We start from the raw sequence: 15993 nt of genomic DNA, 5'->3' as shown, positions 1-15993 counted from the left end.
GGTCTAGCATTGGCTAGTTTAGTCAAGAATCGACTGTGTATTAGATGAGGTCAACATAAACTTTTTATTTAAGAAAAAGGTTAGTTGATGAATTTTGTTATTATTTCTAGATAATTATGTTAGAATTGAAAAATTATGTCAATGTTTCTAGACAATTATATTCAATTTTAAAGTTTTTATATATTTTTAATTTCCAGTTACATATAAATTATAGAAATTTCAATTCTATTACATAAAAATATAATCCAATTTTTTTCCGATCCGATCCGATTTTTCAAAAGATCCTGACTCCCCATACCGGTCTGGTCTCGATTTTTGAGTTCTGAAATCTTGATTAATTTTAAGTAAAGTAAGAGTTTTTTAAAATTAATGAATCAAAACTGAAATATTTACCGGCCAATGCTATATATGTTGTGAATTAAACCTATCGATAAAAGTCTAAAACAAAAATCGATCTCTAGAATACTTATTTATGTTAAGGAACATATAGCCGAGGAACGTGCTTGTGTGTTTTGACAGCATAAAGATCACGTACATATGTATTTATGTTGATATGTTGGTTGTGTTTTCCGGTTATGTATAGATGTATTTAGATCAATGTAGAGAGGACTTTGTGTGTTATAACTGAAGCTAGCCAATTAGTTCATAAAAGAGATCTGAATCGTGCCTTTTTTTTTTGATGGTGTATGTAAAAAAAAAAAAAATGTAAAAATATCAGTTTCAAGCTTTTTATGATAAGACCATCCACAACAAGCTATATGTATATTGTATATTAGAAACGAGCATTACACTCGCTCGAAATGGAGAGATATATCTCGATTTGAGACTTGAGAGCATGCAACAATTAATAATCGAACTCTTCCTTTATTTGATCACATGTAAATACATAACATATATATATATATATATAGTAGATCGAGTATATATTAGATATTGATCTATCCATCCACGACAGTCATGACTTCTGCGATCAATGTACATAATATATATATCGATCATCATTAGACATGATATATATCAAACTCGAACAAGGCGGAATACTCCGACAGCCAAATGAATGATAGGAGTGGTGCTCAGCAAACGTAATGGGGAGACGGATTGTAGGAAGGAGTTGGGTGGGAGGGTTGAATCGCAAGCCGTAAGGGGTGTAAGAACAACAACGGTGGCCCCTGATGCCAGGTTGGTTATAGAGGTAACCACAGATGGAACTAAGCCTATACTGAACTGTCCTAGCGAATCTGTTGTTACTGGCGCTCCTATTGGAATCCCGAGCATCGTTAATTGGACTACAGCACCTGCATCCCAAAATTATGAAAGGAATTATACATATACTTACATACTACAAGTTAATCAATAAGCTATAGGTATGTACGTGATCGATGATTTTCTCTCTATATATATATATACCAATCAAATAGGAACAAAGCGAACGCGGTGTGAACATTTAAAAACTTTCTTGTGATGATCGATCACACCTATATATATAATTTAACCCAAAAAAATGTTGGTTTTTGTGACTACCTACTTCAACTCCATGTACAAGTTGATATGCACGCTTGGTTGACAATATATACATATGCACACACAATTTAGGGGTTGAAGACCCCTGCCCAGCCCCCGGTATCCCTTAGCTTGGATACTCATCTCATTACAAAAAATATATCATTTGTCTATACTTACTTTAAAAGAGCGTGAACAAATTTGTAAACTTTTTCACATTTCAATATGTATATAAATAACCAACATTTTTAGATTTTTCACACTTATATATGTGGGAAAAATAAGTTCACACTTGAAAGTGTGTAAAAGTATATTAATTGTTCACATTTTCTAATGTGAAAAGTCAAATTGTAACACTATATTTTATCACGATAGGCGGAGCGTGAAGAAATTAGGTGTTACAAATTACCTTTCATACTTTTAGGTGTGAAAATATTTGATACTTTTTCAGACTTTTAAGTGTGAACATTATATTAATACATTTATAAGTGTGTAGAAATTATGATTTTCAAAAATTGTTCACACTTCTAAATATGAACTTTTTCTACACAACTTAAAATGTGAATAAATTAACATATTTTTACACATTTCATTAAAAGTGTGAAGAAATGTGTGGACAAATAACATTTTTGTTGTAATGGATCTATACCACCCCGTAAGGCTTTGGGTGTCTGATTTGCACTTAGATCGATCGAGTGCATGTTGGAAAACAATTAAGGAAATGAATGATAACGTACTATACTAGCTTCTTACTTGCAAAAGCAGGAGTTGGAGTTGTCGTATTAAGAAGAGGAGCACCAGTGAGAGAGCAAAATACAGTTCCAGTGATTCTTATAAGAGACGACTGAGCATTGGCTTGTGGTGCCACAAACAACACACCAACCAAAAGGGTGATCAACAAGAATATGATAGATTTCATTCCCATTATTATTATTATTATTATTATTATTATTATTATTATTATTATTGATAAGATGTAAAAGCGATATATATATATCGAGATTGACTTTTTATAATACTCGTACGTAATTGATATATATAAACTATAGATATGTAAGCTACCTATATATATAGGGTATAAGTTTCAAGCTATATATATCGTTCAAACAGTAAGGATAAGGATAGATCAAGTTGTTAACAACTCTGTATCAGGAAAATTAAAAGGAGACCAATAGTTCTATCATTATGTCATGTAAATCCGGAGGTTTGTTTTCATCTACTTCTATACTAATATATAAAAATTATACCCTTATGTTGAAAAGTTCACAATTTTAGGACATACAAAATTAACATTTTACCCTTAATTAATTAACTTACACAATAATTCCATAATCTTTTAAAAGATATATTCGATCATTATCCCTAATTTCAAATATCTTTGTATCAATTTCCTATACCACTTGACGCCGACGCCATCACCATACGTACGTTGACGCCACCACATCGGAACTAATGTCATCGTCGCTGCATTGCGCAGGTACCATGCTCGTCTTATATAAGGGTAAGGTTGTCGAAATCTCAACTTTCCTCATGCATGTAACATCGTGGTATTGGGACACAAAACCTGTAAAAAGTAACATTGTGTTAACTACTTACTTACTTATTTTATAAGATACATATCCTTCCTTGCTATTTATTGGAGCCGTGGATATAAATTTGTTAGACCCGTGAATATAAAATTAATAATCATTGTTAATTAAATGCTAAAAGTAAAAAAACTAGATATAAACAACCTTAACTATCTAAAGCAACTTCAAGTTCATTGCATACTACAAATATTTTTTTTATAGGAAAATGATCCGTATTGCAGACTTTACCTAAGCTTAGGTACTGCCACATTAAAAAAAGTTACATATTAAACCTTTGAATTTAATAAACATACATAATCCCCCCTGAATTTTACATAAACTCCCCCTGAATTTTACATAATCACCCCCTGCTTTACCTAAGATAAGTACTGCATGCTTTACCTAACCTTTCCTTTTATTTTATATACGAGTATAATGTTGATCAAAATTGTATCAATAAAAACGCATATAAAATATAATTAATTTATATAAATTTAATCAAGTACTCGTATCACATAATATACACAAATATTTAAAGGTCAAAGATTAAAATGAAAAACTTCAAATATTTAAAATATGACATTTCTAATGTATATTTTTATTATGAATCTAAAATTCCTTTAGATGGTTTTAGTGTATATCATTTGGGTGATAAAAACTTTTGCCTCGTAGAAATAAGACCAGATTCATTTTTTGACAATGATAGATTTAATAATATATTAAGATAATCTAGAAGTAGGATAGGATTATTGTAATACTCCATATTTGCCGGTTGAAATTAGAAAAAACGGTGAAAATAACTTCGTAAATTTACAAATATAAAAAAATTTAAATAAAATAAATTATAAATATAAAATTTTTTTTGGACATAATAGAAAACTTTTGTTTTGATAAATAACTTTAAGTTACAAATAAAGAGATAATATGGATAAAGTTTGTTGTGATGAATGTGGATAAGTTTGTTTTAGCAAATTGCTATTTTAAGTAAACTAACAAAGTTTGTTACTTATTTTTGAGCGAGTATGTTATGTTTAAATATAGTAACCTCATCTTCAATGGCTTATATAACTCAGGAATATATATGTAAATTGTTTAATGAATATATTCAACTAACACATTGAATTTATTTTGCCTTTTAACTAAACATTAAAACTCAATTTGCCCATATTATTTCATTATCTATGTAAAGTTAAAAGACATATAATATACATAGAATATATATGTCTTCGTAAAATATCAAGTTGACCTCACGAATTCAATTTGCCTTCAATTTGTTTTGAAACAAATTGGGTAAGTAGATTATATTGATAGTGCAATGGAAACAAACTGATCTTCAGTTTGTCCGAGATCAGCAAACTAGACAAACAAACCGACTATTAAAAATGACCTAATGTGGATAAAGTTTGTTGGGAAGGAACATATTGCTATTTTATGTAAAGAAACAAAGTTTGTTTAAATGAATGAAAATAGAAATTAAATATCCACAACAAATGTAACCTACTAAAATGATAAACGACCTCAAGTATACTCATGATTTATATTTAGGAACATTAAAAGCGTACAAAACCGTGTTTTGTTCACACTGACTTCGGCTAGAAAATCGAAACACTTTTTTGGTCAATTTATCATACATCAAAAATTGGTCAGTTTCGGTTACGGCCTTAAGAGGTTAAATAACCCAATCTTATACAAACCGGTTTGGGGCGGTTTGTAACCCATTTGGGTAAAAAAAAAAACTTGCTTAGACCTCAAACTTAATCTGACATTGAGTAGATATGACATTTATATCTCGTGGATAAATCAAATCCACTAGGCTGGTGCGCCAATAAGGCGTCGAGCTTTGTTATGATACACTAGAACAATTAATATGTTGAAAGTCACTTCATCCATTCTATAATAATCGCTCATAAACAAAAAATGTTTTGTCGTTGTGTTTAATACATTTAACTTGAATAGTAATAGTAATTGCCATTAAATAAAATTTAAATAGATAAACAATCGAGTAATGATTGCTTTTTTGAGGAAATTGTAATCATTTTAGAACAAATATAGATAATAAATTGAAAATTTAACATCAGACGAGGGATTAATATAATTTGAAGAAACTTAAACATATTGCTATTTCAAGTAAAGTAACAATGTTTGTTTGAATGAATGATAACGAAAATATATGCTACCAATGTTATGTTAAAAAAATAAAATCAAATTAAACCTACAAAAATAAGAACCGACCTCTAGAATACTCATTTATATTTAGGAACATATAGCCAAGGAATTATTGTGACAACATAAGATCCCGTAAAAACTCAACAAACGTTGATACAAAATCATGAATGTTGATGAAGAGATTGAGCAACTAAAACAAGAAATCAAACGATTAGGCCGCAAACAAACCGATGGATCCTACAAGGTAACGTCTCTCATGTTGATTGACAAACACGTACATATTGTTTCATATTGATATGTTGGTTGCTTTTTCCGGGCTATGTTCGGATTTAGATCAATGTAGAGAGGACTTTGTATGTTATTATTGATCTATTTCTATTGATCTTTGCACATTATGGTTTATATGATTGAATTCATTCATAAAAGAGATCTAAATGGTGCCTCTTTTAATAGTGTCAAAAGAATGTAACAATACCGATTTCAAGCTTTTTATAAGTTGAAGGGAATTTCGAACCATTGATCATGTCAATCGGAAATATACCCATCTTGTCAAACGCAACTTTCTTTCAATAATCAGCAAAACACTTGACAAAATTTGCCAAGTCCTCCCATCCGGAACCAAGCTACGCCTAAAGGCTGGCCTCAAAGTTCTAGTCTGTGAATGGGGACTGAACCAAGGGTCTCCACCGGAAATCCCCAAGCCACCAATAGGCATGATTAGATTATTTGAATCAAAACAGATTATTCTGTGCTAAAAGAAAAACTGTTATCTTCAATTGATCGACTGTGTTAAAATCAGGTCACAAAACATGGCATTTTACCTCCAAAGAAATGAATGCATCTCTACCAACTCACTGATTAATGAGTAATTATATCAGTAGCACCATTAAGGTCACAAGGCTTCATATTAGTTTCTTGTCATCAAGACTTAATCACCCTGTCTCATTGCTAACTTCAAATTTGAATATTGAACCATGAAGGTGACATTCGGCATGCTGTTCCACGACGACAGGTGTGCAAACATTTTCGAAGCACTAGTCGGGACACTGAGAGCAGCCAAGAAACGCAAAGTATTGACATATGATGGAGAATTGCTGCTGCAGGGTGTCCATGATAATGTTGAAATTACACTCAAATCGACCCCATAAGCAGCATGATTTATCATAACCTGCTCCATAAGTTTACTCTTCTGTTTAGTTTGAAGCACAAGTCTTGAAACCAGTAAACCCACATGCTTATGATACATCATTTTATTAACTTTTAGCTGTTTGTACATCACATGTTTGCTGCAAGTCACAGATATGTTAAATTCATCGGGACTTGGTATGTAAAGGTGTATGGAAAAGGAAACCAAACAAATTAACAATCTAACAAAATTTCTGTAAATTGATATAAAATTGTAACAGCTGCCTATATTCATCTCATCATCCCAAAAAACCTTGTTGACTTAGCAAACTTTTGTAGAGGTTCCTTCGATCAGTTCTTTGTCATGATTGGCCAGCAAGTATGAACGCTTGAAGGAGACTCTGAGCTGACTGGGTTTCATCGGGCGTGCCAGAAATCACGACAATGTGGTCGCTTGTTCCTGAATGTGGTTCGTGCACAACAACCTTTGCACCAGAAATCTGATTAAGCACAAAGCAAAATTGGAACAAGTCATAAGTCAATTTCACAAGATTAGCCATTACCTCGGCAGATGCTACAAAATTACTAGGATAAAATGTGAGTCTTTTTGCATTAGGTGATAGAATAATAATTCTGCTACTAAAAGCTTGCAGCATCATGCACAAAAATGCAAGCCAATGAACGAATGATACGACATTATAAACTGAAGACACCCTTTCACTATCTTGCTTGTAATTACTTTGACAGTCTTAAAGGGAAGTTATAGTAGAATTAAGGGAAAAGAATCTGTGTGTGTATGTAACTTGTCTTCAGCTATTATTGTAAGAAAGAAACTTTGTTTTGGTTCATTGTAGGTAAGTTTGTCTCAAAACTGAACGAATGGTGTAAGAAATCGGCCGGATACTAACGTGGCACCATCAAACATCTAATACGTGGCCCAATGAGAGACCGCCACATCAGCATTTAGCAGATTATTCACACGATTCGTTCAGTTTTAGCAGGTTACTTACATACAATGAACCAAAACAAAGTTTCTTTCCTACAATAGTAGCTGAAGACAAGTTACATACACACACAGATTCTTTTCCCTAGAATTAAAAAAATCAGAAGCATCGCCTAAATGTAAAAACCAAACATAGAATTGGCAATCAGGCAAAAACATAGAGTATATAGTTGGGAATGTTGCATCAAAATAGCTAGCAAAGCTATGAACTACTGTATATTTTCCTCCATGTGAACTAACTACAATGTTTCATTTGCATCTTTATAGACCAGATTACCTAAAACACAAACTTGCTTTTGTTGATATCTTAAGAAAATTAGTAGAAGCAGGTTGCCGTTTCCTGTTAATATATCACAAGTAGGTTCCTATATGGCTATATGTGGTAGTGGATTGCCTAAAACGAGAAGCAGCTAGTTTACGCATTTCTTCCTTTTTTAAGATAAAATCGTTGGTCCACAAGTCCATGTCTATAATGGTTAGCAATGCTTATAAATCAAAATTCTACGCCTACAAATGCAACTGGTAGATAGAAGTTACCTGTTTTAGGCGAGTTAGGTTGCTTCCATTCTCCCCATAAACTGAACCAATGACATTTTGATGTACCGTAATTTCCACACTCATATTGGTCACTATAGCAGATCTACCACCACTGCAAACATAATCGAGTAATGTAGAATACATGGATGATTGAAGATAAAATAAAAAATAAAAAAAATCACAACAGTTTTTTTGTAAATCATTAGACAATACGCAAAAGCTAGGCTGCTTTTATTCTCCCAATTTTAGTGTTGTATACTTGAATGTTAATAAAGGCTCAAATGGATAGATACAAAGAAGCTAACAGATTTTAATGAAACAGATAAGCTGAACGAATTGGAACTTGCCCAAATGTATTTGAAAGCTTACAACATCTTAAACTGTTTTATACAAAGAGTAAACTATTATTTTAATAAAACAGGCCTTGTGATCACATTAAAATTCATTTTGGCAAAATGTGTGGATGGTCAACAACTCAACATACCTAACTCCTTTTAACCCATACTTAGAATGACTCGTTATGTCTCCAACCATTTTGACCCGTTATTCATACCTATCCTCTTTCTTTGCTACACCTGCTACTGGTTTTGACTCTCAAAATAGATTATTCAGATTCCTTTTTCTAGTATATTACATATACAGAAGTGGTATTTGATGCAAACCTGCCAAGCTCAATACCACCTTTAACAGAAGTTGATCTTGTGCCAACATGCTGTCTCATCCCAGGATTACCCTCTCCCATCTGTAATCAATCTACAATAAATGCATACACCTTGAAATGCTTAAATATGTATATAAATAAAACTGAACTTTACCAACGATTGCCGTTTTGCAGATGTGGGGTGACAATCTATACTACTTGATAGATTGAGACCATCCATACCCCGAGTTAAATTTGTGTGTTCATTAGAATGATAACCATTCCCTCGAGCATATGTGCTCCTGGTTGCAGTGCCATTTGACATTTTGCTGGAAAATAAGTTGTTTCGCAGCCTGCCAGTAACACTGTATAAAGCATCTCGTACGTTTTCAAACTCTCCTGTCATCTTTGAACAAAGATAGTCCATTACTCCATTTACATAACGAATTAACGATAAAATAACTAAACCAATGCACAAATAACTAACGGAACTTAGAGACTCAGAAATGAAGACACGAGGAACTCACCAGTACTACTTGATCAGTATCCAAAGCACACTTTGGGACTTGATGGTCACCAACTATCTTTATAAAAGCACCAGTCACCTTTCTCATATCTGCAACTATGGAGCCACCTTTACCCAACAGACAACCAACTTGGTTTGGTGAAATCAATAGTCTAGCAGAAACCGATGTGCCCTTTGGTGATGAATCAACGATCCTATCAAATACAAGGATGACACCACTTTGTGCAGAAGATTTATATGATTCTAGGGTCTACAATAGAAAAAAAATGCATCAACAGGATTGTTTATAACATAATAGATAATTTATTAATTTTAAAGTATAAAACCAACAAGCACACCTCCATAGCAGAAATAGTGATTAGCCGTTCATCACAGTCAGAAACAGGAGCTCCAATGGTTATATTAGCACCTGATTCATTTTTTAGAGCTTGAATAACTGTCCTTGACTTTCCTATTATGCTGGCCACCCTATCATTGGAACATAGTATCCTGAAAACTATTTCCTGCTGAGAAGCTCGGGGATCCATGGAAGGAATGGTGTCACCTTTTGACAATACAGACTGAAAATCCTTGTGCCCGTTGGATATAGTCTCCTGAGGGATCGCATGATGGGGTCTACCTAAAACTGTCTTGGTCTTGTTAGCATAGGGGCAATCTTGAAGACATCGTGCCACATCAGTAAGTGCCTTTTTAATAGCCAAAATATCACCCTCGATCTGCAATAAAGCTTATAAATTATGTCCCTGGTGCCACTTGACTATAAGTAAACCAATCGAGATCACAAGAAAGACAAACTTATTATCGGTATTAAATATTTAATATAAGATGTCTGGGCTCAATAATCTGAAAAACAAGGTAAGTAATTGCAAACGCAGAAGCTTGCAGGGAAAAAAAAAAGAAAGTAAAAACAGATCCCTGTACACAAGGTTTTGGCACATTATCATATATTAGCATTAATCAAACATTGTATTGATGAATCAATATATTCAACCAATACAGCAAGATGAAAATAAATATATCTTATGATCTACTCAAAAACTGTAGAAGATATCCAAGAATTTAAGATTTCAAATAGCCATTAATGAACATGATACTTTTCTACATGTAACTAACTTTTCTAAAACAGCTTATTTAACTTTTTATGGACAACAAGCCATGTGATTTTCTTTTGCATAAAAATCACCAAGGTTTGCCATAATTAGCAATATTGAACAGCTACATATTTGAATACCATATAAGTATTAACTTGGCATGTTTTCTGCATGATCATTCATCTTCACCAATTATGGTCACCTTTATAAATTGCATTTTTACAAGAATATTGATTTTTTGATCATTCTTTTCATATGAAGTAAGGATTCATTTTCGAAAACCACATATCCTTTTATATATATATATATATATATAAAAGGAAGCAACTTTCCGGATTTTGCATCCATTTTTAACCAATCCAGCCTAAAAATCAAAACTTTTTGCAACAATAAGCATCAGAGCACCACCAATACCCCAACATTTAATCCTATTTGCAAACCCATGTCCCATTTTGTTAAACATTAGCAAAACTAGTATTCGGATAAGCTTACTAGCTACCCCCTCTATCACTAACTCGTTTCATACTGAAACCCGTAGTGGGCTTATATGTTAGGCATTGTACCGAACTAAAAACCCAATCTATAACTAAAACCAACTTCTTATTAGGACATTAAGGACAATGCATACATAAGCTCACGAGCTAGTCCCTCCATTACCTGCTCCTTTCCTAACGGGGACATGGGATTATATGTCATGCATAAACAACTTCTTACAGATACATTAAACTGAACATTTTCAAATACAATATATAAAGTTATATATAAAAGAAGCAAGCATTCGAGACAACCTCAACCATTTCATCATTAGGCAAAGCACAAGAAGGTAATTGATCTTGAACCAAAATCCTAATCTTACACCCACTATCTTTCCTTATCTTCTCAATAACCTTCCCTCCTTTCCCAATAACCGACCCAACGATACTTTTATCCGTCAATATTCGACACGAAACAATACCATTTTTGCCAAGATTTCCTCCTCCTCCATTTCCATCTTCATCAACTTCACTAGCAACTACTAAAACCCTCTCAAAAACCTTAACCAAACCTTCTATTGCACTTGACACTTCAACATCATTCTCAGCTAAACTATTTGTGTTGTTCAACGACATCGTTTTGGTGATCTGGGTATTGCCTAAAACAGTTATGACCCGGTCTTCGGATCCGGGTAATGGGTCTTCGACCCGGATTTTGGACTGGGTTTCTTGTTGAAGTTGTTTTATGATGGACCCTGATTTTCCGATGATGCCGCCGATGCGGGAAGAGTGGCAGAGAAGACGGAAACATGTACAGCCGGCAGGGATGGTGAGTGGGGGTTGTGGGTATTTGGGTTTGTGGCGTTTATGGCCGCCGCCGGTGGTGGTGGTGATGGCCGGAGATTCGTTCATTGGTGGATTGTTAAGTGGACATTAAAAGCTTTTTGATTGATTATAAAGGTTGGACTTTTGATTGACTTATTAAAGTGGTGAGGTGGGGCTCTGGTTGCGGATAGTGAGCATATTTCTTTGAGGATGACAAAGGCGATTGTTTTTTTTTTAAGTGAAAGATTATTACAGTGGTTAAATTTGAAGTGCTATGTGTTAAAAAAAATATCATAATGATCGAGAGTCCCTAAACAACTATAACCATTTTTTAACAATAAATTTGGATAACTGAAGGATAACTGAAGTGTCATTGTGTCACCAAATACCACCCGATCATATCTTTACTAGATGATAATGTCAATACATAAATTCAAGAGAAAACTCATTAAACATGAGAAAATCAATCAAATGATGTCAAGTGTTTGATTTGTGGATTCTATATGTATAATTCATTTTTTAAGTCATTTTACAACTAGCAAATCAAAATTTATGTCACGAGAGTAGCACGAGGATTACAATGAGTTGGTTGACATATACTTGTTTGGTCTGTGCTTGATTGAATTGGTCACAATGGAGATACCACACATGGAAAGTAATTGCTTTGCTCAAATATTCAGGAAAGTTACTAGCGGTGTGGAGGTCAAGTATTGAGGGATGTATGTAATTTGTGCACTTTTTTTAGCGTGTAAAAGTAGCTTTCATCCGGTTCATTATATATAACTAGATTTATACCCGCGCAATACAGCGGCGGTGGGGTAGTGATGGCGGAGGTGGGGTAGCAGTGGGGACGGTGATGAGTGCGACGATGGTGGTGAATGTAAAAGTAGTTGATGTTAAAGGTAGTATTGTAGTTATTTTAAATGTTGGGAGATCTATAGTGTAAATTATTTCATTAAGGGTAATATAGGTATATTAGATAGAGATGTTTAAAGTAGTGAATAAAGGAGAAAGATATTTTTGGTTTTTCAAAGACATAAAGTTTTAAAGAAAAAAAAAGTTGGATTTTTTTATTAGATGGTATAGATTACTTGCAAAATTTAATGAATCGTGTCAGTAATGAGCTAAATCATAGTTGTCGACTCGTAAATCTCGACTCGACTCGAAATCTGATTTTTTGACTCGTGACTCGAATCGTAAGAGTCAAGATATTTGAAAATATGGTATTTTTATAATTATATGCAAGTATATATTGTAGACATATTGTAATGTGTTAATGTATTAAGTTAAAAATAGAAAATACTATTAAAATCAAATCAAAATTAAAAGCATATAATAGAGTTATGTTTAAAAAAAATAAAAAAATATATAAAAATTATTTTGTGACTCGTGACTCGTAACATGACTCGGACCGACTCGCACCACAAAACACGAGTCATGTTGCGAGTCTGGAGTAAAGCGAGTCATCCCATCGAGTCGCCTCGTTTACCCTTTGTTTTGACTCGACTCATACGAGTCGACTCGTGACTCGTACGAGTTTGACAACTATGGGCTAAATGTTGGTGTGGATGTGACTCATTGTGCCACGTATCAGATGCCAAATGATGTCATGTTAGTATCCGCTCGATTTTTTACACGACTTATGGTGCTGACAAAAAGTATTGTAGTATATGTAATTAATATAATGGTTAGTGTAGTTATTTTAAGAGTTGAGGGTTGGTGGTGTAATTTATTTCATTAAGGTTATTTAGATTTATTAGTAGAGATAATTAGCTTAGTAAATATAGAAGATGATAATAAAAAAAAGGGGATTATTTATGTCATATTATATAGATAGAGTAATTTTTAACATTTTTTAAAATAAAAAGGATCATTCTTTTATAAATAGGTATAGATTATGATTGTTATTATTTGTCATGCTGTAAAATATTTTGTAATACCATGCATTACTTAAATGGATAATTTATTCATGTTCCAAATCAATGGGAATGAATAACATTGTTTGAAAAACACAATCATTTTTCCATTCAATTCCTTCATAACGATTAACGATCCGGCCTTCAGGGATCCATTCAATGATAATTGACATTATTACTTTGTTTTCATTTTTATCTTAACCAAATATCAACATCATTGAATATTTATGCCAAATTGGAAAGCATTTGCACAAGTTTCTTAAACCGATTAATCAACAAGTTGTATAAACAAATTTTAATCAATTTTCAACATTCTCATTATCAACAGACGAAATCAAGAAACATTTCTGTCTATTTCGATCATCTGCTATTTGAACGTTTCGTCTCTGTTCATTTTGTATTTGCGCGGTTGTTAGATCAAAATGGATGATGGTGCTGTTGTTTTGGACAATGGAACCAGATATATCAAGGTGCATTTTGTTAGATTTACTAATGCAATGTACATAATTGATCAAACCTTTTTTGACATAGTTTTCAATGGGTAAACGGATGAGGTTTGGGCGAGCCTTTTCTGCTTTAGTCATTAGTAATTAAAACCTCGAGATTAAGGAGTTAAGATAGTCATTAGTCACTACCAACTGCTTTAGTCTATTTTAAATCATGTTTGTAATGTAATCGTATAGTTTAAATTTTGAAGGCTGGGTTTGCTTGTGACGTTGAACCGAGGATTATGGTGAGTAGCATACTTGGGCGTCCACGACACAAATACCATATAACGCGCTGGTCCTTAAAAGATTTTTATGTTGATGGTGATACAGAGATGCCATATAAGAGAGATTTGCTCAAGATATCATATCCAATAACAAATGGAAGAGTAACAAATTGGGAAGATATGGAGATCCTCTTGCATCATACTTTCTACAATGAGCTCCATGTTGAACCAAAAGACCGGCCCGTTTTACTTACTGAACCACCCATGAACCCAAAAAATGACAAGGAGCAGATGACAGAGATGATGTTTGAGAAATTTGATGTTCCTGCAATGTATGTCTCAAACCAGTCTGTTATGTCTTTATTTGCAAGTGGCATTACCACAGGTATATATAGAGAGCCTACAGTTTAGTTATGTCGAAAATTTTATTAAAATGATGATACTATGATCCAACTAAGAAGACAACCACTGTCTTGACAGCCTCCATACAAATGTTACTAACCAAACCTATATACCCTGACAACGCTCTAATGATAAAGAAACGACGATTCATGCTACAAAAGAATACTAAACTGACATGTCACGACAATATCTAGCACTGACATATAACCCTAAAAGGTCATGTTATCAATCTGTTCCTCTATAATTTCGTTTCTTATGTGAAGGTGTAGTCGTGGAATCTGGCCATGGTGTCACCCATACAGTGCCCATTTATCAAGGTTCTGCACTGCCATATGCTACATTTCAATTCAATTTAGCGGGTCATGAACTTACTGAGTACATGCATAAAATCATTACCCAAAGTCATACGGAGATAAGTACCTACTTAAATAGATTTTCTGGCAAGGAAATTGTGCGTAAAATAAAGGAAAATCTTGCATATGTTTCTCTTGATTACCAACATGAGTTGAAGAATCCTGTAGAAAAGAGCTATGAATTACCAGATGGACGACTGCTCACATTTGGGGACGAGTTGTTTCGTTGCCCAGAAATATTGTTCCAGCCATCTTTAATTGGCATGGATGCCTCCAATGGAATCCATGAAACCACTTACAGATCCATCAAGATGTGTGGTATGGATATCAAAAAAGAACTTTATCATAACATAGTGCTTAGTGGCGGGTCAACAATGTTCCCTGGTTTTGCTGATCGTTTGAGCAAGGAAATCAGTGTACTTGCTCCTGCCAGCATGAAGATAAAGGTAGTAGCACCTCCTGAGAGAATATACACCGCGTGGCTTGGAGGAGCTGTCCAAGCTTCCCTTAGCACTTTCCCGCAGGTAATGTTACTATAAAAGGCCACAAAACATGCATATTGGGTAACGTGTCAAAGAGAGTGGTACTTGACTACTTGTTATGATGGATATCAGGCTCTTTTACTTATCAAATGGCTATTAGCCTCAACCATTTGATAAGTAAAAGAGCCTAATATTCAACTTCTACTTGCTATGATGAATGCTAATTGACCTGAGATCATTTAATGATTTTGTATTACCATATATTGATCTGCAATATTGTTTTGTATCATATTTGCAGATGTTGATTTCTAAAGCTGAATATTATGAATCGGGTCCATCCATTGTCCATCAGAAGTGCTTTTAACTTAACTGTTTGGTTAGCTACTATTGTTTTTGTTTGAATAGCACTGAAATATCGAAACCATTACGAACATGCTGATAGATTACTAACAATTTTGCTGGTTAATAGATTACTATTCTGAATTCTGAATTCCTATTCATATTTTTACAACATTGAACCTCCTATGCTGTGACACCATTGTACAATTACTTCATTGCCCCACTTCAACCTCAAACTGTAGATGAGCTGAACATGAAACTTTGGATGCATCATGAACTTTACAACACAGAAGGCCAGAACCCATATTAAGCGTAGCACCTAAACCGAATGAGCA

The 15993-nt window shown here is 33.6% G+C and overlaps 4 protein-coding genes across 4 annotated transcripts; 2 read left to right on the top strand and 2 right to left on the bottom strand.

The window, feature by feature from the left end:
- Nucleotides 1–1017: 1017 nt before the first annotated feature.
- LOC122597455 lies at nt 1018–2425 on the bottom strand. The gene is made up of 2 exons (XM_043770046.1): nt 2254–2425; nt 1018–1295 (listed from the first exon to the last, which is right to left on the bottom strand). The coding sequence occupies exons 1-2, from the start codon at nt 2423–2425 to the stop codon at nt 1018–1020; spliced, it is 450 nt and encodes a 149-aa protein (XP_043625981.1).
- A 2925-nt stretch (nt 2426–5350) lies between these two features.
- On the top strand, nt 5351–6402 carry LOC122594943 (costars family protein At4g33640). Its single transcript, XM_043767229.1, has 2 exons — nt 5351–5478; nt 6215–6402. The coding sequence occupies exons 1-2, from the start codon at nt 5398–5400 to the stop codon at nt 6380–6382; spliced, it is 249 nt and encodes an 82-aa protein (XP_043623164.1). The 5' UTR covers nt 5351–5397; the 3' UTR covers nt 6383–6402.
- A 44-nt stretch (nt 6403–6446) lies between these two features.
- On the bottom strand, nt 6447–11641 carry LOC122594941 (KH domain-containing protein HEN4-like). The gene is made up of 7 exons (XM_043767226.1): nt 10945–11641; nt 9404–9781; nt 9067–9315; nt 8715–8945; nt 8562–8641; nt 7900–8011; nt 6447–6859 (listed from the first exon to the last, which is right to left on the bottom strand). The coding sequence occupies exons 1-7, from the start codon at nt 11539–11541 to the stop codon at nt 6722–6724; spliced, it is 1785 nt and encodes a 594-aa protein (XP_043623161.1). The 5' UTR covers nt 11542–11641; the 3' UTR covers nt 6447–6721.
- Nucleotides 11642–13735: 2094 nt separating this feature from the next.
- LOC122594942 (actin-3-like) lies at nt 13736–15683 on the top strand. Its single transcript, XM_043767228.1, has 4 exons — nt 13736–13840; nt 14068–14467; nt 14748–15361; nt 15618–15683. The coding sequence occupies exons 1-4, from the start codon at nt 13793–13795 to the stop codon at nt 15681–15683; spliced, it is 1128 nt and encodes a 375-aa protein (XP_043623163.1). The 5' UTR covers nt 13736–13792.
- The last annotated feature ends 310 nt before the right edge of the window (nt 15684–15993 follow it).

Source organism: Erigeron canadensis, chromosome 4 (assembly GCF_010389155.1).
Source record: "Erigeron canadensis isolate Cc75 chromosome 4, C_canadensis_v1, whole genome shotgun sequence".
Lineage (NCBI taxonomy): Eukaryota > Viridiplantae > Streptophyta > Magnoliopsida > Asterales > Asteraceae > Erigeron > Erigeron canadensis.
Note: the sequence above shows the minus strand (reverse complement) of the source record. Positions and strands in the feature narration are given on the sequence as shown.